Raw genomic sequence first — 21,448 nt, 5'->3', positions numbered from 1 at the left:
CATGATTTGTTGTCAACGATTCGTTTTTTCTTTCCTTCTCTCTCTCTCTCTCTCTCTCTCTTTCGCTCGCTCTCTTTTATGTTTGCCATTTTACAAAGTCAATTTTGTAAGTTTACAAACAAATAATTTTGATTTAACATTCAATTAAGTAAACAAGAAATGCTCTCTTTTTGATGGATTAAACCAAATTGCAGACAAAAAAAAACTCCAAATCTAATGAAAAATACCGACTACGAAAAAAAAAAATTCAAACAATTTAGTCATTCAATGATTTTGTGCGTAGAATAGCTAAAGTTGCGTATGATATAAAAAAGTTGTTTTTAGGTACGTTGAAAAAGTGAACTTTTTAAACTCAGAGAGTCGTATAAGACGACTCTTGGAACAATCCAATTGAATCAATAATCACGTAACAAAAGAGAGAAAGAAACGAACAAGTCTGGCTGAAATATTTCACAACCTATTGAGTTCATTATGTCATTATTCATTATTTCCATGGGTCTATGAGTGTGATACCAATTATTGTATCCGTACCACTTCGAATGGAAAAATCAATAAAGCGACAATGAAATCAGTTGCATTGTACCAGACAGTGACCAAATTCAACAATAATTGGCTGATGATTGTATAATAATATGAGAATTGCAAGCGACCCATCATTATCGTTTGTACGCTTGAGTTGGGCGCCAAAAAAATGCTCCAAAATGACGCTCCAATATGATACCGAACAATCAAACTAATCTGATTATTAACTCAGTGAAACAGAAATTATTCATGGCTGGCTGGAAGTATGATTGTAAACTTTTAAATGGACATTTGGTCAACGACAAACTAATATCAGCCCACAATATCAGTTGATAACCTATTTTGGGCTATGGTTGCGAAAAAGCTACATTCCAATTCTACACTCACACAATTCTAGAGTTGTTCAGGTAAGGAATTTTCAGTGGAATTTGCCAAAAAAAAACTAAATGTTGCTTATCTTACAATCGAATCGACCTGTTCTTGCGTTTGAGCTAGTTCGATATCCATCCCCTGCCCATCAGTCAGAAAATGTAAAAAATGGTGAAAAAAAACGTCGGGAGGCTCTTGAAAATTGAATCAAAAATTCAATGAAAAACTGATTTTTCTAAGGCTACATCGCAGGAGCCATTTTTTCACTAAAGACAATAGAAACCGATGTTTAACATTTCCTAGCACACTTGGAAATATGGTCGTAACCAAAATGGGTTAACTAAATGCTCAAGACGGTTACGACACAATAAACATTCTTCTTCTTCTTCTTCTTCTTCTTCTTCTTTAAATCGTACTGTCAAAGGATCGTAAAACTTGAAACAATTACAATCCACTTTCGAAAATAGCGGCTAGAATTCGTAGAAATGACATACCAAACAGAATATTAAATTTATAAAAAAAACCATTTGCCTCGCTTCGGTCAATCAAAATGTTTGGAAAGTACTCATTTCGGTCGATGCACTTTGTTTCTACTATAATTGAAATGTACACCAAAATGAATCTGGATTGAAGTTTTTAAGTTTCGTCAAAACTATAATTTATTTGTATTGATAATAACATGTCATAGCCATGATGGCTAACCCATGTTGTCGTTGGCTCCAGATAAAAGTTGAATTTGAACCTAAAAATAAATATGGAATTAAACAAGTTCAAATTTGAATTCCGAATCCGAAAACAAAATTCGTTTCTTTTGTTTCTAGATCCGGAATTTTCGGAGAATACTGAGACTTTGAATCGGAGTCAGCACATTTCGTGTAACGGCGAAAATAAAGAATATAAAATCCAACATAAACTAAGAAAAAACAAAACAAAATTATCCATAGATTTATTTACGTTGAACGAAAATAATTGGATGAATTACAAAGCGACATGAATGGTATGGGTTGAGATATTAATGAGAAGTTGACATCGTAACGAAAATGAAAAGTGAATTTTAAGTCTTTTGCGGGTTGAAACAAAAGCGAATTGTTTATTTCATGTGCGCCATAACAATGTTAGATGACTTTAAAAGCTTCATGTAACCAAATCTATTCAACAAATGTAAATACAGCCATTATTACGATTGAATGGCAAAGAGCCTGAGCATAGAACCATTATTATTGTTATCATCATCATATTTAATTAATGTCGACTTTTATTCCGGTGCTTATCGCTATTAAGATTTTCATTTCGTTTTTCAATGTGACTCCCATACACCCACATTTGTCTACATTCGTGAACACTGTGGTAACCGCATTTTTCGTTCAGATTATATCCATTAATTGCTTACCGTCGACATTTGAGCATTAACTTTATGTATTTATTATATTCGTAAACATTCATGCATGTACGAGAGGATTAACTTCTGAAGTCAAAACGTAGAACTTATTCTTATTTCGTTCTTAATTGTGGAAAGGAATGACTAAAAAAACATTTTAATTTTACATAGTTCTTTTTACTATGGTTTTACGAATGGCACACTATTAAAGCATTAGAATTCATTGCATTCACATAACTGTGTAACTTTCAACAACTTCGAAGAGGTCATTGTTTTTCGTTTCTTTTTTTTCTTTTGAAAAAGTTTCCCATTAACGATTCACTCACATCAACATCAATAAACTTTAGTTGCAAACGAAAGTACTTAAGATTCTTTCTTAAAATAGCTCCTCTAAACACGGACCAAATATTTTGTTTTCAAACGGCGAATGCGACTTTCATCAAAAGTTCAGAAATACGCATATTCCAAATTTTACACAAATTAATGAGTAAATATAGAATTTTCTCAGTTGTTGTCTTCTGTTCAATGCTTGAAGATAAAAAAAAGTCTTCTATCAACATTTGAATTTATTTTCACTGGCTTTAATTCTAGCGCGCCCATGTATGAGCAAACATTTTATTGAAAGTCAATATTATTCTTACCGAGAGTTTCGAGCATTCTGCCATATCATCGTAATACTCATGCTCACGGCTCGTTTTTATAGATGACATACCCCACATTCTAGATAAATAAAAGATTAATGCATGTGGATGATAATTTTTTTTTTTGCGATGACATAGGAAATGTTTCAACGACGTATGGTGTTGTTTTAGCATTTACCAGATAAGTTAATCAGTTTCGTTTTTCAGCTTTGCTCAAAACTTTGCCTTCAATAAAGACATTTGATGTGATGGGGACTATAAAACGTGTTTAATCAAACGATTCCATCAAAGTCATTAATGGTTATGCGTGCAGATCCTTGAGTTGTGCGTGCGTCAAATTTGTCATGTGATTCATGATGATACGGGTTTTTATTTAACCTACCGAAAATCTGCTAACAAACAGATCGCGTGCAACTTCACGACGAATATCGTTGGCAAGACATTAACATTAACATTTAAATGCAGCTCTTGACATATACTATCAAGCGAATCAAATCGATAGATCATGGACATCAGACATTTAAGCACGAAAGAAAACTTACTAGCATGTGCAAACACCCATAAAGGACAAGCTAGTGATCCACTATTATAAAATATTAACACATGACTACACCATTTACAGTTACAAAACAATAACGACAGTATTTCTCGGTTTGATACAGATAAGTTGTGGACTTGAGTGCACTAGTGTGAAGCCTTTTTCCACAAGAAAAGATCAAATGTTTGGGAAAATTAGTATGAATTGAAATGGAGCTTCTCGGAAAGACAAATATACAAGCTCTTATAGAACGCATTGTGTTATGTTTAAAATCGCATGAGCAAACATTCCGAAAATTTTCATCACATTGATACACAGAAATATTGAATCGACCATTGCTGACTACGGATTTACACGCAAATACATCAATACTAAATAGATCACATTACTTTCGAATATACTTTGATCGATACGAATTTACTTACACACATCACAGTAAACACAATGATTCTAGCAATGTTGAGATTTGACACTTGACTTTGTTTTTGAACTTTTTCTAGTACAAATGGTACATGAATGGATTTTAGTGCCAAATTTCATATTGCGGTTCTAAAAGTTAGAACCAACGTGTTTACTGTGATGAGGTCATAATCATGAGGTTTATGTTTACGTCGACTATGCTATAAATTTATAGTCAATTCTTATACAGGGTGTTCTAATGGAACACTGTTCCATATGTGCAATTTTTTACCTCTTCAAACGAATGAGAAAATTGACAAAAAAACAAGGTAAATGCTGGTTTTATTGTTTGAACATTTACAGTTTACTTCGAATACTTGTGAAATATGATTTCTACCAAATGGGTCTCTGCTATGTGTGAGGCAAAGTGGGCCTTTTTGCGGACATTCTCCATGTATCATGTATCAAATTTTCTGAGTCGGGAAATGAGCTACGAATTAAATATATAGACTGATTTCCATTGCATCATGAGCTATGAATTATGTATTGATTTAATTGTTTGATGTAATATGTTTGAATATGATATGCGTCTTGTCGTTGTCTCTCTCTCTCTCTCTGCGCGTACACTGTATTCGAAGGGAGTCTGTGCCATATGTGATTACCGTACAGGTTTGAGTGAGTGATTGAAATAAGCATGCAGCAACATGAGAATATGTCGTCAAAGAGGATGTCATATGAAAAGACACATGATTTATTCACAATCCATCCACATCTAAAACGTCTCACGATGAAAATCATCGTTCGCATTTGAACGACATTTATGTAATTTTGGCATAATTTTCAGTTTCGCAATGGAATATGACTAGACTATTTGCAAGCTAACGCTTGTGTAAAATCCCAAATACGTACGATGAAAAAAAAAACTTTTCTCATTTTTTTCTCCATGAAATTTTGAAAATAAATAAAGTTGAAAGAAGTCAAAGGAACACGGTCGATATCCCAGCAAAGCGTAGTTAAATTATCTTAAGCATTTATAAGACTTCATAAACGATGAATTTGTGTAAATTCCAGCACGTAATGTTTGCTGCGTGTTCTAGTTTGTTGTTATGGCAATGGAATATATTTCAAAATTAAATACGAAGCGAATTGTCGTAAATTGTGCGAAACATAATCATAATTATATACATGTAATAGATATATATATATATATATATTAGGGCGGGCCGATTTGTGGGGAGTGAAAAAAATCGATCAAATACCTATGATTTCCGTGTTCTATGAGTTATTTCAAGAAAATTTGCCCGAGGAACCATACCTCTATCTTTAAAATCGAGTCTGCTAGTTTTTGCGTGTAGTTATTTTTGCGCACCTATGAAGTATCACCTTCACGTTCACATCCATAATTCGAAAACTATTGATCGGATCAAATCGATTAAACGCGCGTTGGAAAGGTGAGCTCATTCCGATCAATTTACATATAAAAATCATTGACATTGGTCGTACGGTTCAAAAGTTATGAGCATGTTTCTGAAATCTTTTGGACGATTTCTTTCACTTTTTTCATTTTTTTCCTCAAAAATATTTTTTGTCCGATTTGCTAAATTATCTTCATCCATGGGATTCGCAGGATTCGCTATTATTACACAAAGACTGAAAACTTGGGCATTGTTTAACTGAATTCATGGGAATTGTCAATATACAACGACATTCAGCGTGTAATCAAACTTTGCCATAGGTAAACAACTATTGTTTGTCGCCATAAAATTATTAGCATTTGATATTGAGAAGTTGGGCGCGTGTACAACTGTATATGGAAAATAAACATTTAATCAAATAAATTTGATTAAAATGTACAAGCAATTATTCTCAATTATTGATAGAGAATAACGTGATTGAAATTGAAAATTGACATAAAATGCCAATACGTACAGGTGCAGATAGTTGAGCTTTTGATGCACAAATCAACAGTTATTTTATGATGTTTTGTCAAGCAGATGATCCAAACCCGCAACCCCATCCCCACTTCAACGAATTATACATGGTGATTGATTTAAATAACCATAAACACATAAATAAGGGCAGGTCGAGTGATTTGGGTCAGTGGGTGTGCTGGGTCAGCGTCGTATTTCTTCTATTTCGCGTTGACATCTTCAATGTGTGTTTACCAATTGACTTGCCAAATGAAAACGTATTTACATACCAAATCGATCAAGAATTGCAACGACCATCTCAAAATTTTCTGAATATTTGCATGGTCAAATGTCACTTCGTCGTGCATAGCTCTCTCTCTCTCTTTTAATCAAGCTTCCATAATTGAGCAAAACATTTATATTTTAGCAACAACAAAAAACCCTTTGAATTACATTTCCACAATTTAAATTTCATGGACATTTTATCCAAGTTGAAATTATTAATTTTCATATGATTTTAGAAAATGAACGAAAAAAAAAACTAAAATCTCATTTTCAATTAGTGTTTCAACAAATCAAAAACTTTGAAGCAAAAAATAAAATTCAAATCACAAACACAAACACACACATACAAGAAGCACAAGCGAATGAAACAAATCAGACATGGCATGGCTTAGTCATGAAAGTTCAACATAAACGACTCATTTGGTGAATTGGATTTAATTTAAATATATAATAATTCACATCCACTCATCCGAACGGTAAATGTAATTCATGAGAGTTGAGAGTATCGAGAGTTTGAGCACATACGATACTAGTTCGGGCCGTTTGAAAATCTAACAAGCATACTGAATAAAAGCTAATGAAGGTAATACATTTTGTTTCAGTGTAAAATTTGGATGTGTATTAAGAGCACGGAATGGTATGAAAGTACCCAAATTTCATCATCTTTGCGTTATTGAAGTGTGCAACCATGTTCAGTTTGAAATATGTAGTCTCAATAATATGCATAAATGAAATTCAGAAGAGTTTGCGTTGGGGTTTCGTGCTTTTCGATTATTCAAAGAGTGTGAGCTGCTGTTGCACGTACATAAAAGGTAATCACACTGATGGTTGAAACACTATGTATACACATCCATTTCGATCCGATGGCTATGTCCGCTGGCTATGTGTGTGTGTGTGACTGCGGTAGCAATGGCCCTGTGCAAATGAGTGTCGCAATTTTACAGACGCTCGCAAAATTAATCGGATTTACGTTGTGCCATTAGTGAGAATCATATAAATGTGTAAAATGATGTCATCTGGATTGAATGGGTTGGTTTAGTTAAAATCGCGAACCGAGGCCAAGTTGTTTTAAAAGCAGTTGACTTGACGGAACCCATAAAAATTGAAGTATGTTCTTCAAAAAATTTGTAAATATCAAAATTGCCCGATTGAAATGTGAAGAAAAAAAATCTGCTTCCTTTTTCATTCGGTACATCCATTTTTCTACTCGAATTTCGTCATCTCAGAATACTGTCAATGCTATAGAAACACAATGCATCTTGTTTATTTGGCTGCAGTTATCGAAATGTCGTCGGTGCTAAAAATCATTTAACAACTGCAAAGCGAATGATAGAAAACCGTGACATTTTTTGTCTGGTCCTCTTCTGGCATTTCAAACTTCATGCAGCTTCTATTTACCTTTTTTTGAACTATTGTCTTGGCTTACTATATTCAACATAGAGCAGAGAAAATTCAAAGTAAACTGAGCTGGCGTGGACGCCCCCAATTTTAAATGGCATATCAATGCAATTTAATTCTTCGTGTTGGAGCCAACATATGGAGCTTATGATATTTTTGACAACATTGCCGCCCCATGATTCTTAATTCGCAAGTCTGCTGTGACTTATTTTTCCCTAGTGTTTATAGCCTTTTCTTGTGGATGTTCTGTTTGTAGTGTGCGTTTTGTTGATGATGCCGAATCTTTGTTGCGTGCGACGTAAATGCTGTTTCTTATTTCGTTTCATTCAAAATGGCAAATGCAAACGAATGCGGAAAAGCACACTAGTGGCCCGGGCAATTCTTATGCCAGTGAATGGAATTCAATATAAACAGAATGAAGAAACGAATAGCTCGACATTACTTCATAAAAGTTCAAGAATATCAAGTGATATCAATGGGATCAATAGAAGAGAAAGGGAGAGAGAGAGAGAGAGAGAGCGGGAGAGAAAGAGCAGGAGAGCGGGAACGAACGAGCAATTTGTATCTGAATCCATTGAAAGTTTCGGATTTTATTACAGAACTAATTTATTTTTTGCTTTGACGGTTCTTGTTCTATTTCTTTTCTCGTGTGACTGAACTTTTTGCTCGTTTGTTTTTAGTTGGCTTCTTTCGTTTCGTTTGAATCCTCTTCTACGTCGTAATCCCACGTTTGAATACTTTAGCTTGTGAAAGAAAGCTTGTTGAGTGAGGACTGGGTTTTATTGTTGTTGCTCTTTTTACGCAATACGATCAATGTATACCTTGTTCAATAGCATCAAAATCAAGAACGATGTTCATGTAAACAATATATTTTTCATGTAGTTTACCATCTTTCGGCACTCACAATAGTTTCAGTTATAGCTTTATTGTAAGTTTTATTCAGTTTTCTTTTGAAATTTCACCAAATTCGTTCGGTTTATTTGTTGATACCTTCAAAGGAATCAATACTCCGGCAAAACGTCTATAAAATAAGGGATTTTTTTTTCTTCTGTTCATTCCATTCGCACAAAAATTCATTTGATTTGACTTTTCTCTGTTTTCTCTCTGTGTTTTATTTCCGTTTGGCTGCGTTTCGTGGATGATTAAATTCGATGTGTATGTTCCGACTATGTACAGTGTGTAACCGCACATGGTTCGGTGATATAGGAAAAACGTATGAAATGGAAATAGATAAGCCAAGTGCGTTGCCGTTTATATGTCATCTGAATTTTACAGCACCAGGTGGATTACATGGTGACATTATACAAGTAAGTAGCATTTTTTGATTAAGTTATTCCAACGGTAATGCAGTAGTTAGAGCAGCGAGTCGGTGTGATTTCAAACGCCTTTTCATTGCCTTTAATTTTGCCATTATGGTAATTTTATGAATTCAGTAGGGCAAATATTACGTACATACAGATTTAGTGTGCAAAGTACGGACACCACCTAGTTTGCAACCAAAATTTTCGAACGGATTTCTTCAACAATCCCAAAGTGATGTCTAATTATGTGGCTTTATATATAAAGCATTGATTTTATTGCAAAAATTCAGACTTGCAACAATCTTTTCCGCGAATTTCAAATGTAATCAAATTAATTCGTGTTTTCAACTAATTCGAAACGGTATGTGGTTAAATATTTGTCCAACTGAAAGATGCAAAAAGAATATGATTCAACTTGTTCACCCTTTTTCGTGGTGATTGAACGTGTTGGCAATCAGAGGGAAAGATGTGGTTTTTCAATTCAAACTTTCTCTCTATTAACAGATAAATATTGACAAATTTAACATTGGCCGATTCACATCGCACACAAACGATGGCTGTCCCGATGGTTTTATGACAATAAGTGAGCGGAATATTTCATCGTTGGATGCCGCAGTTGGGATGTACAGCGATAGTAGCGGTGACGGAGGCAGCGACGGTGGCACTAATCAGTATGGCAATGGCAAATGGTGCGGCAATGCTTGGGGCTACAATGTATATTACAGCGAAAGTTCTTCCATTAACATAACACTGAAAATATTCAAATTCGCGCAGCAGCCACAACTTACCCTAACGCCCAATAACAATAATTTTTCATTTCGTATAATCTACAAGTTTTTGAAGCGTACGGATGCCAAGCTAAGGTATTGCTCTCCCTAGTAACGTCTTTTTTTTTTCGGCGAAAAAAAAAAACATATTCTCATTCTATCCGTGCAATATCTATTATTTTTACCATTTTTTTTTTTTATAATTTTAATTAAATATTTTTCCTTCATATTCAGGAACGAAAAGGGAATTTGGACTGGTGATCATGTAGCGGGGACATACTGCAACAAAAATGTCTACGATTGCGATAGACGGTAAGCCAGTGAATTAATTCCTTTTATCAACAAAACGAATTCATGTACCTATAAATAGCATCAAAACGGTTTTACCAACTACTTTTTTACTGCCCTAATTTATTACTCATAATACGAGTCTCAAAAAATGGAACGATTTAGAATCAAAATGGGATTTGCGTTATCGTTAATTTTTAAAAATACGAAGATTGTTTTATACAGTTACTCACAAAATTGTTGGTACTAGATTCGACTGTATGTATGTAGTTCATCGATGGGCATTTGGAGCATTTTTTTTTGCCAAAATTGCTATAATTGAAAAAGTGTCCAATCGAATGTACCAACAAAACTCGAATCCTTTCATGGCTTTACCAGTGATTTGGGTTCTAGATTAAAAGTATTTAAGCCCTAAAGCTTATTTATCAGTAGGATACACAGAAGAACGGTAGAAAAAGATTTTTTTTTTTTGGCATAATGACTAATAAAATTGGCGATTTTCAGCATGTCACTTTTCTAATGGCGCCATTTGAAATAGGTATTTTTACCATTACCCATGTGTAAAAAACATGGTCGAGCTTCAGAAAAATTATTTGATTCAGTGTAACAAATGTTGTAAATGAATATGTAATATTTTTGAATATTCACTGAAAAGAGCCAATCAATTTCAGTGAACAAACAATTTTGTAAGTAACTGTTCATCCTAACAAAGTAATCGATATATAAATGCTACATTGTCGCTAACCCATGGATAAAAAAAAACGATTTCTAAAGTAATAAATAAGGTTGTTGCTTTTGATTGTTCTATGAATAGGTTGTTTTTTGATTTTTATTTCATTACTTTAGTGTGTAAGTGGTCAAGAGCGGGTAGAAATGAGGTCAGGAAAATCCAGGGGATAATAAAAACGCATTCATGATTTGATTCGTGTTAGTTTCGATATAAAAACTTGATGTCGTTATTAGTGTTGAAAGTCGATAAAATGATCCGATTCTGAGTAAAAAATTGAATGATTTATTCTAGAGCATTCATTTCGAATTTTGCGATGTGTTCTGAAAAAAAAAAATTGTCAAAAGAAAAGTTTCAGAAACATGATTCGATTCATCATTGTTTTTCATTCAAATACGCGTGTTTCATAAATATCAAGCAGTAATCCTTCACGAATAAAATTCTAGGACTGAAATGCAATCGACATGTGATTGTCAAAAAAATGACAAATCAATGAAATAACCCCCAGAAAATACCTATTATCATTGCAAATCCTTCCAACAAATAATAAATATTATTCTCTTTCTCTACATATTTTTCTTCTTCTATTTTTTTTGATGTTCATTCCATTCGTAGAATCTGTCGAATAAGGTCACCAAATTTTCCCGGCATGTATCCACGTAATCTGACATGTAAATATCACATTCATCATCGTCCGCCACCAACTGGCCTGCATGCGATGCTCGTTGTACGTCAGCCCGTCGGACAAAAAATGTATTTGAAAGACCAACAGCAAGAAAGGCACCATGAATCAAATGGACGGTCATTGAGGTAAATATGCTTGCTCTTCATATCATATAAATTGTACAGAAAAAAAAAACCCATACATTTAAGCTGGTGCGATGCTATGCCCAATGAAATACTAGACAAATAAATGCGTGCACAGAAACAGTCAAAATAAATTATAATCTATGTGTATCTGTGCAACACTCGCTTGTTTTTTCTCTCGACGTTTGTTTGCTCTCATGATCATGGTAAGGTCGAGAGAGTTTTTCTGCGTTTTGTCTTAAAATGTTTTCACGCTACATAATTTGATCATTTGTGAAGGAAACGCTCGAAAGATAATCCTTTTACCCTCTAGAATGTCTCAATTGACAATGCGAACGGTATAATTGTATGGGATTTCGAAAATATCTTTTGTTGTCCAGACAACATGATTGAGCGTTGGTTTGTTAAGTGGTCAATGACTTTTTGTTTTTTTTTTTTGTTTTTTTTCTCTGTCTATGGCCATAATGCTAACGTTGTTGTATGTCTATGCATGCGGAGCAAAGATTTTCTACAACAATACATAGTATCGGTTATTCGAAATCAAAAGCTCACAACATTCCAAATAACGAAGCCATTATTTTGAAATAATATTTTCGAAGTAACTCTCGCATGCATCTTTAGGATACATGTTGTATATGCTGACGCACCGACATTTTTCGTCTAAATGCATATTCTGATCATTTAATCTATGAGTGAGACTGAGAGTATAGAATGTTTCACTGATTTCGATATGAAAGATTAAAGTATGTTTCTGTCGATTTGAAAATGATTGAAGGATTCAAAACCGAGTGAAATTTCCAATTTGCATTTTTGAAATCGAGCTGTTTTTGACGGGTTGTGAAAAAATCACCTTCTTGTCAAGAAGTTCTTGACAACATTCATTATTACGTTATTTATCTTATTAGCAAGGAGATGCAAAAAGTTATGTTGTTGTGTGCGATTTGAAGCTGTAAGTGCATAAAAGCGCTGGAAATTTATTCATTTAATGAATCAATTAATTCATTTCACGTCTCCGTTTTCCACTCTCTAATGTTGTGACAAATCATCTTTGATTGATAATATAGTTAGTTAATCTGTAAAAGAAAGCAAAACGTATACGGATAGTCAAATACAATTTTCGGTTATAAATCAAACTGTAATCGTAACTATCAGTGACAAGTGGTGAACTATTACATTTATTCACATAAATAAAACTTGTACTTAATCAATTTTGTATTGCATCGACGCTCGAGTGCACTACAGCGAATGCACTGCGAACGGTTTTGGCACACTCTCTATTATTCTCAGTTCCGGTTGTTGTGTTTTTTCTTTCCTTCTCTTCTCTCTCTCTCTCTCTCTCTCTGTCTCTCTCTGTCTCTCTCTCTCTCTCTTTCTCTCTCTCTCTCTCTCTTTCTCTCTCCCGCCTCCGTCAGTGCTTATTTATTGTTTAACGGAACAGCAACGAATTGAACTATGGAGGAGACACATTATGTGTGCTCATTGAATTTTCAAATCGTGGCAACATTATTTCCTCATGAAGAAACGTTTGCGGTCTGAAGTTAGATTTCCGAATTGGTTCAGGCAGTACAGTGCTGCACACACACTCACTATATTAAGTTTGTTAAATAAATAGACGAAATAGTTTTTCCAAATGAAGTAAATTTAATGGTTTTGGTGGGTTTTTGTTGGGGTTTGAAACAAATACAATAGTCCGGCTTTTGAACGTTTTTGCTTACATCATTTACCACAATGGAGCCCGTCTATTTTTGTTTACCAAATAGATGTGAATTAAAACGAATTCGGGTATTGTCTTGCTTCGATTTTGGCTAAAATGCCCAACAGGACAACTTTAAATCGATACACACAACAACAACAACAACTTCGATGAAGTCGGCGAGAATTCTCCATTTCTTCGTTTTCACGTTCATGGTTTCGCCCTGTTTTGTGTGTGTGTGTGTGTGTAAATTTCCGTAAAAGTGCAGCAAGTTTGCAACCCATAAATATTTTTCACCTGATACATTTGAAATGCTTGGGTTTCGATAACGTGCAGACGCGCACGCGACCAACAAACGCGCTTAATTCGATATAGCAATTCAATATTGGTGGCCCGTATTTGCCGCATCGTCTGTAACAATGCCATTTCGTAACTAAATAAGATGCCACGATAGAGATTTCCCCCTGTTTTTTCTTTCATTTCCTTTGATAATCCTCTTCAAAGAACTTACGTTCATTTTTTATATACGAGCGCAAAAACATACTTTGGAAATAAGCGCGTGCATTGTATTGAAAATGAAATTTTGTTTTGTTCGTCTCCGCATCGATATTTATTAAACTCTGGAGTTTTATTTAAATTCAAAGCATTACATTATACGAGGGCAAATGCAAAACTTCACATTCGATAAGATGCATCGAGTTAATATTCAAAATTTATGCGCTTTGTTGCCAGAAATCTTGAAACACAAAAAGACTTTTCTTTTTTTTCCTATCCAACACACTTTCCTTCGTCTTAAATCTCTGAACGAATTTTTTTTCCAAATTTCATGGTTTCTTTCTTTTCTTTCCCCGGTTCTTGATCAGAGCGTGGAATCATTGTGACTCGGTGCAGGACTATTTATCGATTTTCGATGGCAAAAGCACTGAATTTCCCGAATTGGCAAGAGTTTGCGGCGGTGATTCATTGCCAGACATAATATCAAGCGGCCCGGATATGCTAATCGTATTTCAGACATCACCGTTTGATAGTCTTTTCCATCCGACGCCAGTTTCATATTTACTTGGCTTCGAACTACAAGTCGAGGTGAGTAGTGAAATAGTTTTTATCCCATTTGAACCACATTTTAAAGAAATCTAAACTTTATCGCTGTTGATATTAATTCAAACTTAAAAAATATTTCCGTTCTGTTCCGTAGGTGATGTTTGTGAATGCCAATTCCCAAATGTACACGCGACAACCGAATCAATGTGAATTTGTTTTGAGTGCATTCGAGAGTGTTTCGGGTGAATTGGATAGTCCAAAGCATACGCTGCCTCCCAACACAGTATGCCACTATCACTTCCAAGGGCGTCGCCATGAAATCGTTTGGATAACATTCACCAAGTATCATTCAGCTGTTGATCAATCAATCTTTGAGGCGCCCACTGAATGTACACCACAGCTCCGTATTTGGGATGGTAAACTACGTGCGAATAATAAAAACGGTGAGTTCGCTTTCATGGGTGATGTCAGGGGAATTTTGTATTTCTAATTGGATTTCTATTTAATCGGATGTGTTTCAGATGGATTGGTGGAAAATGTTCGAAATGCTTCGCTGATGGCTGAAGTGTGTCGTGAAGAAGTACCAAAGCTTTGTTCTCGCTTATTGATATCACGTGAAACGCGGCCATGTTCAACTCATGGTGAGTAGTTTTTGGTTGATGAACTCTAGCAACAAGAATAATAAATATTTGACTGAAAATTTTGAAATTTCTATTTAATAGAGAGTTACTTGAGCATTAGCCCTGATATGACAATCGAATTCATGCCAAATCCAAGCGGAACACCTCATTTGTATGGGCCTTCATCTGCATTTAAGCTTCGATACGAATTTTTGGATACAATGCTTGGCGGAGCTCCACTAGAACCATTCTCCAAATCAATTGGTCCAAAGGCTATGCCCGAACCTGCAGCCTTACTACAAACACAGTCAAAATCTTGCAATAGAGTTTACAGGTATGTATATTCTATTGAATCACTTTGAATTTAGGAGAAAAAAAAGTGTTCTATACTAATTCTCAAATGTGTATTTTGTCAACAATTTCGGTAACATTTGCCAATCTAGATCAAATGTTGCTATGCGCGGAATATTCCGTTCGCCATCGAACGTGTTTCTTTTTGGTCGTGGAGGATCCACAAACATCTCTTGTATCATTCGTTTTGAAGGAAACGCCGATGAAAGCGTTCGGTAAGTAAAGATGATTTAATATGATTCTAAACTAATGCTCGAGTGTTGCGCCATGTGGCGATGCTAGTCCAATTCGAGTCAGTAGTACCATTTTTTTTTCTTCACAAAACCACCCATAATATGTATATCACACCATATTTTACATTCGTTTCAGGTTAACAATAACAAGAGCGCGTTTCGGCGGTCGTTCGTGCCAAAATGTACAAAATCGATCCGGCCGTTGGCAATGTAACTATATGGGTGGTCCACTATCCGACTTACGAATTGGCGAAGTTCCTTGGCCAGATATTCCACCGTTGCCAAGAGATTGTATTTGCGCTGATATATCCGGATCGTTAGCATTGGCGCCCATTGCAGCTAGCACAGTGGAAGCACACTTTACCGCATTCGAAATGAATATTGATCAAGACTTTCGTGATTTTTATTTCGAGGGACGTTACGAATTCGTTAAAGATAATTGCCAGATGAATTGGGAAGAGCGTCGTTTGCATGGCATCAGCGGTGAGGCAAATTTGGGTCCATCATCATGCAATGGAATGCCAATAATTCAACCATGGCTGCTGGAGCCAGAAACGGAAAATAGCTACTTGGTATTGATGCTTAAAGGTTTTTGGATGCCACCACTGTTGCATTCAGTACCACCGTGTCCAACCGATGCACGAATCACCGTATATTCGACGAATAATCCGAAAGCATCACGAGATTTGTGTCCATCCGGTCCTGATGTCGTTGCATTCTCTGACGGATGGGATAGTATACATCAATTTAATCCGGTGGAAATATCGAAGAATCTAGTGATCGAATTCCGAGTTCCATGGAAAACTGGAATCGATACAACTGAATATAAAATCAGTTGGATGGAAATTTATCCAGACATGGATTGCATACACAAATGCAGTGAGCTTCAGGCTTGTATTGCGCCAAAGCTTTGGTGTGATGGTCGAGTGCATTGTCCATCGGGGCAGGATGAAGATCCGAGTGTGTGCGAAACAAATCCACCACTTTCACCGTTACGTGTTGGATTAGCAGTTGCGGCGGTCACGATTCTGTTGTCACTGATCGCCGGCTTAGCGGCATGCGCAAGACGAAGACGTGGCGAAAAACAAAATAATTTCCATAGTGATCATGACGATGTGAATAGCATGACAATGGGATCGAATTTGAACAACAGCAGCATTGTGTCTTCACACAATCAACAGGTAGAAGAATTTTTATTTTGAAAATAAGTGTAAATTTAGTGATTTATTATTGCTTAGATTTTTGAAACTAAAAAACACAGCAATTAAATCTATATCTTTGAAATGAACCATTACAGTCGCGTCGACATCACCACAGTCATGGACATCGAAGCCATCGCGGCTCATCGCATCCTCATGCATCTCTGTCGCCACTTTATTTAGATACTCAACCAAATCACAACTATTGTTGACAAGACGTTGTAACATCAGTTTAGCTGATTAAGTAAGATGTGAAACCAAGAAATCCGTTTTTATTTAACTATTTTCCGCCTAATGATTCAAATGGATTTACATCCATTTTTCCTCGACGAACGACGGTTTTGTAAGAAAAAATAGAAAGAAAAAACAATTAAAAAAAAAATCAATTCCACTCAATAATCGAAATTGTTGAAAAGGAAATAATTAATTGAGAGCTAGAGCAAGAGTATTTCTAGCGTAAAAAAAATCTTTAATTCACTCACAATGCATGCCATCGTCTTGTAAAGGAATTCTTTTCTCAATTTGTTATGCAATAAACGTAAGAGATCCGCTCTTATTAAATTCACCTGAAGAATTCAATCTTCATAATTCGCTCCAATGAAATGATTGCAGAGTAATGACACAAAACATACGATATCAATTTAAATCTATATTTAACTTTGAAAATGCATTTAGGAAATCCATATATACACTCATTGACCGATATACAAGGTGTGACAACGAAATCGAACTCATTTGTTTTTTTTTAACATGAAAACAAAGAATTTTTTTCGATATTTTCAGAAGAAAAAAAATTCAGTCGCGACCATGTTGATTACGATGGTTGTATACGATTTTAATTCCTATTCAGATCTAATGAAAGATGCCGAAAAATATGCACTTTTTATGGAAAACGGCTTCATTTTTGGATCTGCTTCCACTTCGTCCTCTATCTATAATCCACTTTCTTGGAAGATAATTATTTACACCACAGGCCATAAGTTTGGACACCCCTATGAAACGTTTGTTTCTACGCTTTTGAACATTTTCACTTGAAATTTAGTATTGGATATGAAAATATATCGAAATTCTGACCGAATGGATGATTTGGAAGATAACATTTGGCCGGCCTATGGCCATCTTTTGGCCTTTGAGCTGTGGGAGCCAAAATCGAAGTCTTAAACGGGCCATCGGATTAAAAAGTTAAATACGCCATTGGAAAGGTCTTGAAAAGTAGATGTGATTTTTAGTATTAAACATCAAAATCGGCCGGCATTCGGCCAAGATATGGCCGTTTGTAATTTTTGGCCGAAATCTTCAATCAGCCATATCTTGGCCAAAAGCTCGCCGATTTTGATGTTTAATACCAAAAATGATACGTACTCTCTGAGACCTTTCCAACGACGTATAGCATGTTGAAATTGGACAAGAGGTTTGAAATTTAAAAATTTTGGGCCAAATTCATTCATAGGGGTATCCAAACTTATGGCCTGTGGTGTAAGTAATCATAACGCACTTCCAACAATTGAATCAGATTCTCATTTTTTGGAAATATTGAAAAAAATTCATTTGTTCCAAAGGGTTCCAATTTCGTTGTCACACCCTGTAGCATTTCAAACAATTTCAATGAACAAATTTGACGCACTGAATAAATTTATTTTCACATTCCGAATATTCAATGAACTTTAATTACCAAATATTTTTATATATAGAACCGTCAATTCATCAATTCAGCCCGCTTTGCACCCCCCCCCCCCCCCTCATGAAATGCATATTCATTTAAATTAAGTAGATATGCGATACCGACGTTTGCATCGGAACAAATGAATGCTGCAATTATGAAGAAGTAATCCATAACCTTTTTTATCGATTTATAAATAGCATCTTCACATTTCCTTCAATATTGATTGAAGGCATAGCAAAAAATAGACAAAGGTCACGATTACAAACATAAGACATTTCATTGGAATTTTTTTCTGCCGTGTTAAATGATAATACAACAATTCGGTTGTAATTTGCAATGGCAAACCGAATAAGTCACAAGGAGACTTTCTCGAATGCCACAGTTCATCGATTGTGATATAAGGATGTATGTGAACATCAATATGGGCGAACACAACAAAAGTCTTTAAAGAGAGAGGGTGAGAGAGAGAGAGAGAGAGAGAGAGAAAAAGAAGAACGTATAGTAGTAATATAGGTGTAAAAAAGACGAATTTATGAGGACTGAAGAAAAAGAATATATTCAGTTCAGTTGGTGACAATTTGTATATGGCATATGATGAAACATACATCTTTTCAATTATTTCATACTGTCATATGTTAAGCAATCCGACAATTTTCACACTCAAGATTCATTTACAAACAAAAAACAATCAAAGCATACTCCAAATTTTAGGAAAAATATGCATTTGTATGTGAAATGTAGAGAAACTAATACAAGCCGAAGAAAAACACACTCTAGCTTGCAGAAGCCAGTCACAAAACCCCATAAGACATCGACCACACTCACGTTGCAAGCTTTTAGATTTCTATCAAAATGGTAAATACACATTGGATGTATCCATTTCTCCCAATGGAAATTCAAAGTCTAACAACGTGAGTCTTTTCGGTGCCGTATGCACATTCACAATTCAAATCTCAACTCAATACAAACAGAATAGTTTTTCGCGTCTACACGTAAATGTTACATAAGATGAATTTTAGATAATCACCGGGGTATATCAAAACAGAAACTATTATACACAACGCACTTTATACTCTTGAAATAATGAACAATTATTAAAACGTTAGGCTAATGAACACAGTCGATACTTTCGATTTTACACTTTCATCTATGCATTGAGGATTCTACCTAGGAAACGTAAGATATTCCAATCGTCCAAATGCTTGTATGTCAAATCCAATGTGGGTAAATGGTTTGAAGTACTCGATTTTTTTTCCCTTAAAACATCTAAATGAGTTCATGTTATTTTTGAGACAATTAGAACAGCGTTCGAGATTATTTAAATTCACTCAAAAGTAAGTGATTAGTTCTGTTCTAGTCTAAAATATTTCGCTGTGTGACTCACAGTAGCCTTTTTTTTTTCATTTGCTACAGAGTTTAGTTAAGTTTACACTTCTTAGTATTCATTTTAAATATTACTCATTGATTCGTACAACTGCCATATCCATTAATTCATTTGCTTAAATGTAAATCGTCATCAGTTTTCCATTAGGTTTCATTCTTTTTCGTTTCACACTGGCCAAGTGTTTCTCTGTTTCCACAATTGGTTTCACTTGGAATATTTGAAATGCAGCCATTTGTAATATCAAAATTCAAAGCAATACTGAATGAACCATCGGATAAAAATTCATTCTTCTAACCATGTCTAGCCAAACAAATATCATTTGTGAGCAATCGTTTGCTTATTATTTCATTTTCACGGTATTTGTTCACTTAAGGATTTTTTTTTATCTCCGGATAAAGTTCAACAAATGTCCAACTATTTTGCGTTGCTGTAAAACCAATAAAAAGCTTCAATTCAAAAATTTTGGTGCACTAAAAGTATTGACAAAAGACGGGAAGAAGCAACATATTTTAATTGATGAACGTAGAGCTGAATTTTGTTTTGCAACTATTTTATTTGAAAAGCGTTTAAAATTTACTGCACGTACAAAAATTATAGCAATTCTGAAAATGGAAATTAAAATTAACAGATGAAGAGTTAGTGTTAGTAATAACTCAGCACCATAGCACAGTATACATCTACCACCAAATCACATAGCGCCAACTCATTAAACAATTTCAATTTCCATTCTATCCTTGTCCGATCAATTAGACCGCATTAAATGATAATCTTTTGATGTATTTGTCTTGAATGAGTTGAATCTTTGATTTGATACCAATTGAAGAGTGACAAAAATCAGTTAAATTGTAGACTTTACGGTGAAAATTTCTGCATTTTTACTTTTTGCTAATTTTAAATGGAATTTTCTGTTTTAGTCACATGGTTTTTCTGTCACTGAACACGATTTTTTCCTCACTTTTTGATCATGGACTTTGGTAATGGTTTAAATCGATATCGGACATTACTATGCGATATTTTTTCTCTTATGCCATTTTATATTACATGAAAGTGAATGAGAGCGATAAAAATGCCAGCATTCAAACACATCTCGATTATTGGCCCATTCCACTCTCCTTCGCTCTCGCACAATTGGCAAACCGGAAAAATATCACAAAAAACATCAATGTGCATATGCATTAATGTTTTTTTTAGCGAATTCTGATCGATATTAATGTACATTGACGGTGCAATCAACTTAGAGTTCAGAGCAAATTGATTACAATCAATTACCATTAAATTCAAATAGCACCCTCCCGATTCCGGTGGACATTTAACAAAAGACGAGTGATCATAAAATATTTGAAAAGTTATTTTGAACATTTGTAGGATTTATGCGTACGACGTGCGTAAACAAAATTAATATCCTTCTACACTAAATCTTCGCATCACATCCACTTCACACCGCAGTCCATTTCGTTTTCACCTACAAATGAAAGTGTGTAACGGTTGTTGGTCGTGATGAAATTTTTATAAGAAAACCGTAAGCGACCATAAGGTGTATATACGTTCGGGCGTACAAAGAATGGGAAGAAAGTTCACCTCATCTACGAAACTAATACCATCGTCACTTTGCTGCCTCATTCATTCACCGATTATTACGAGAAAGGGAGAAAAAAAAAATCGCCAGATGTTCATTTTTAAAATATGCAGACGTAGTTAACCATATTTTGCTCGGTAACCTGGTCGCCTTTTTATTTTAACTTGCTTTTGTTTCTCCATTGATTTATGAATTAACTTGTTCTCAAATAAATATTTCATCTTAAAATATGAGAAAATGGCATCCACTTATACAAACTGTGACATTGGTATTCAAAGTGCGTTTGAACATGAAAAATTTATGGAAAACGTATGGGACACACTTGATATGGGAAACTTTGACATTTTTAACAGTGACT

The 21,448-nt window shown here is 34.9% G+C and overlaps 1 protein-coding gene across 2 annotated transcripts in view; it reads left to right on the top strand.

Annotated features, from left to right (window-relative positions):
- The window catches only part of LOC129576177 (uncharacterized), a 125,322-nt gene extending 107,140 nt beyond the window's left edge, over positions 1-18,182 (top strand). Inside the window, exons 5-16 of one of the 2 annotated variants that reach the window (XM_055460844.1) lie at positions 8,617-8,747; positions 9,246-9,604; positions 9,743-9,820; positions 11,139-11,333; positions 13,887-14,106; positions 14,219-14,507; positions 14,586-14,705; positions 14,787-15,018; positions 15,128-15,250; positions 15,405-16,449; positions 16,566-16,711; positions 18,159-18,182. In XM_055460844.1, coding sequence (XP_055316819.1) covers positions 8,617-8,747; positions 9,246-9,604; positions 9,743-9,820; positions 11,139-11,333; positions 13,887-14,106; positions 14,219-14,507; positions 14,586-14,705; positions 14,787-15,018; positions 15,128-15,250; positions 15,405-16,449; positions 16,566-16,679 — 2,906 coding nt within the window. In that variant the 3' untranslated portion in view covers positions 16,680-16,711; positions 18,159-18,182. Of the gene's footprint in view, positions 1-8,616; positions 8,748-9,245; positions 9,605-9,742; positions 9,821-11,138; positions 11,334-13,886; positions 14,107-14,218; positions 14,508-14,585; positions 14,706-14,786; positions 15,019-15,127; positions 15,251-15,404; positions 16,450-16,565; positions 18,110-18,158 lie in introns of those variants that run through there. The other variant, XM_055460843.1, reaches the window with a different exon arrangement.
- Positions 18,183-21,448: the final 3,266 nt, after the last annotated feature.

Source organism: Sitodiplosis mosellana, unplaced genomic scaffold (assembly GCF_009176505.1).
Source record: "Sitodiplosis mosellana isolate CC-2019 unplaced genomic scaffold, AAFC_SMos_1.0 Smas_scaffold_6181, whole genome shotgun sequence".
Taxonomy (NCBI): domain Eukaryota; kingdom Metazoa; phylum Arthropoda; class Insecta; order Diptera; family Cecidomyiidae; genus Sitodiplosis; species Sitodiplosis mosellana.
The sequence above is the reverse complement of the archived record's forward strand: the minus strand, read 5'-3'. Positions and strand labels throughout refer to the sequence as shown.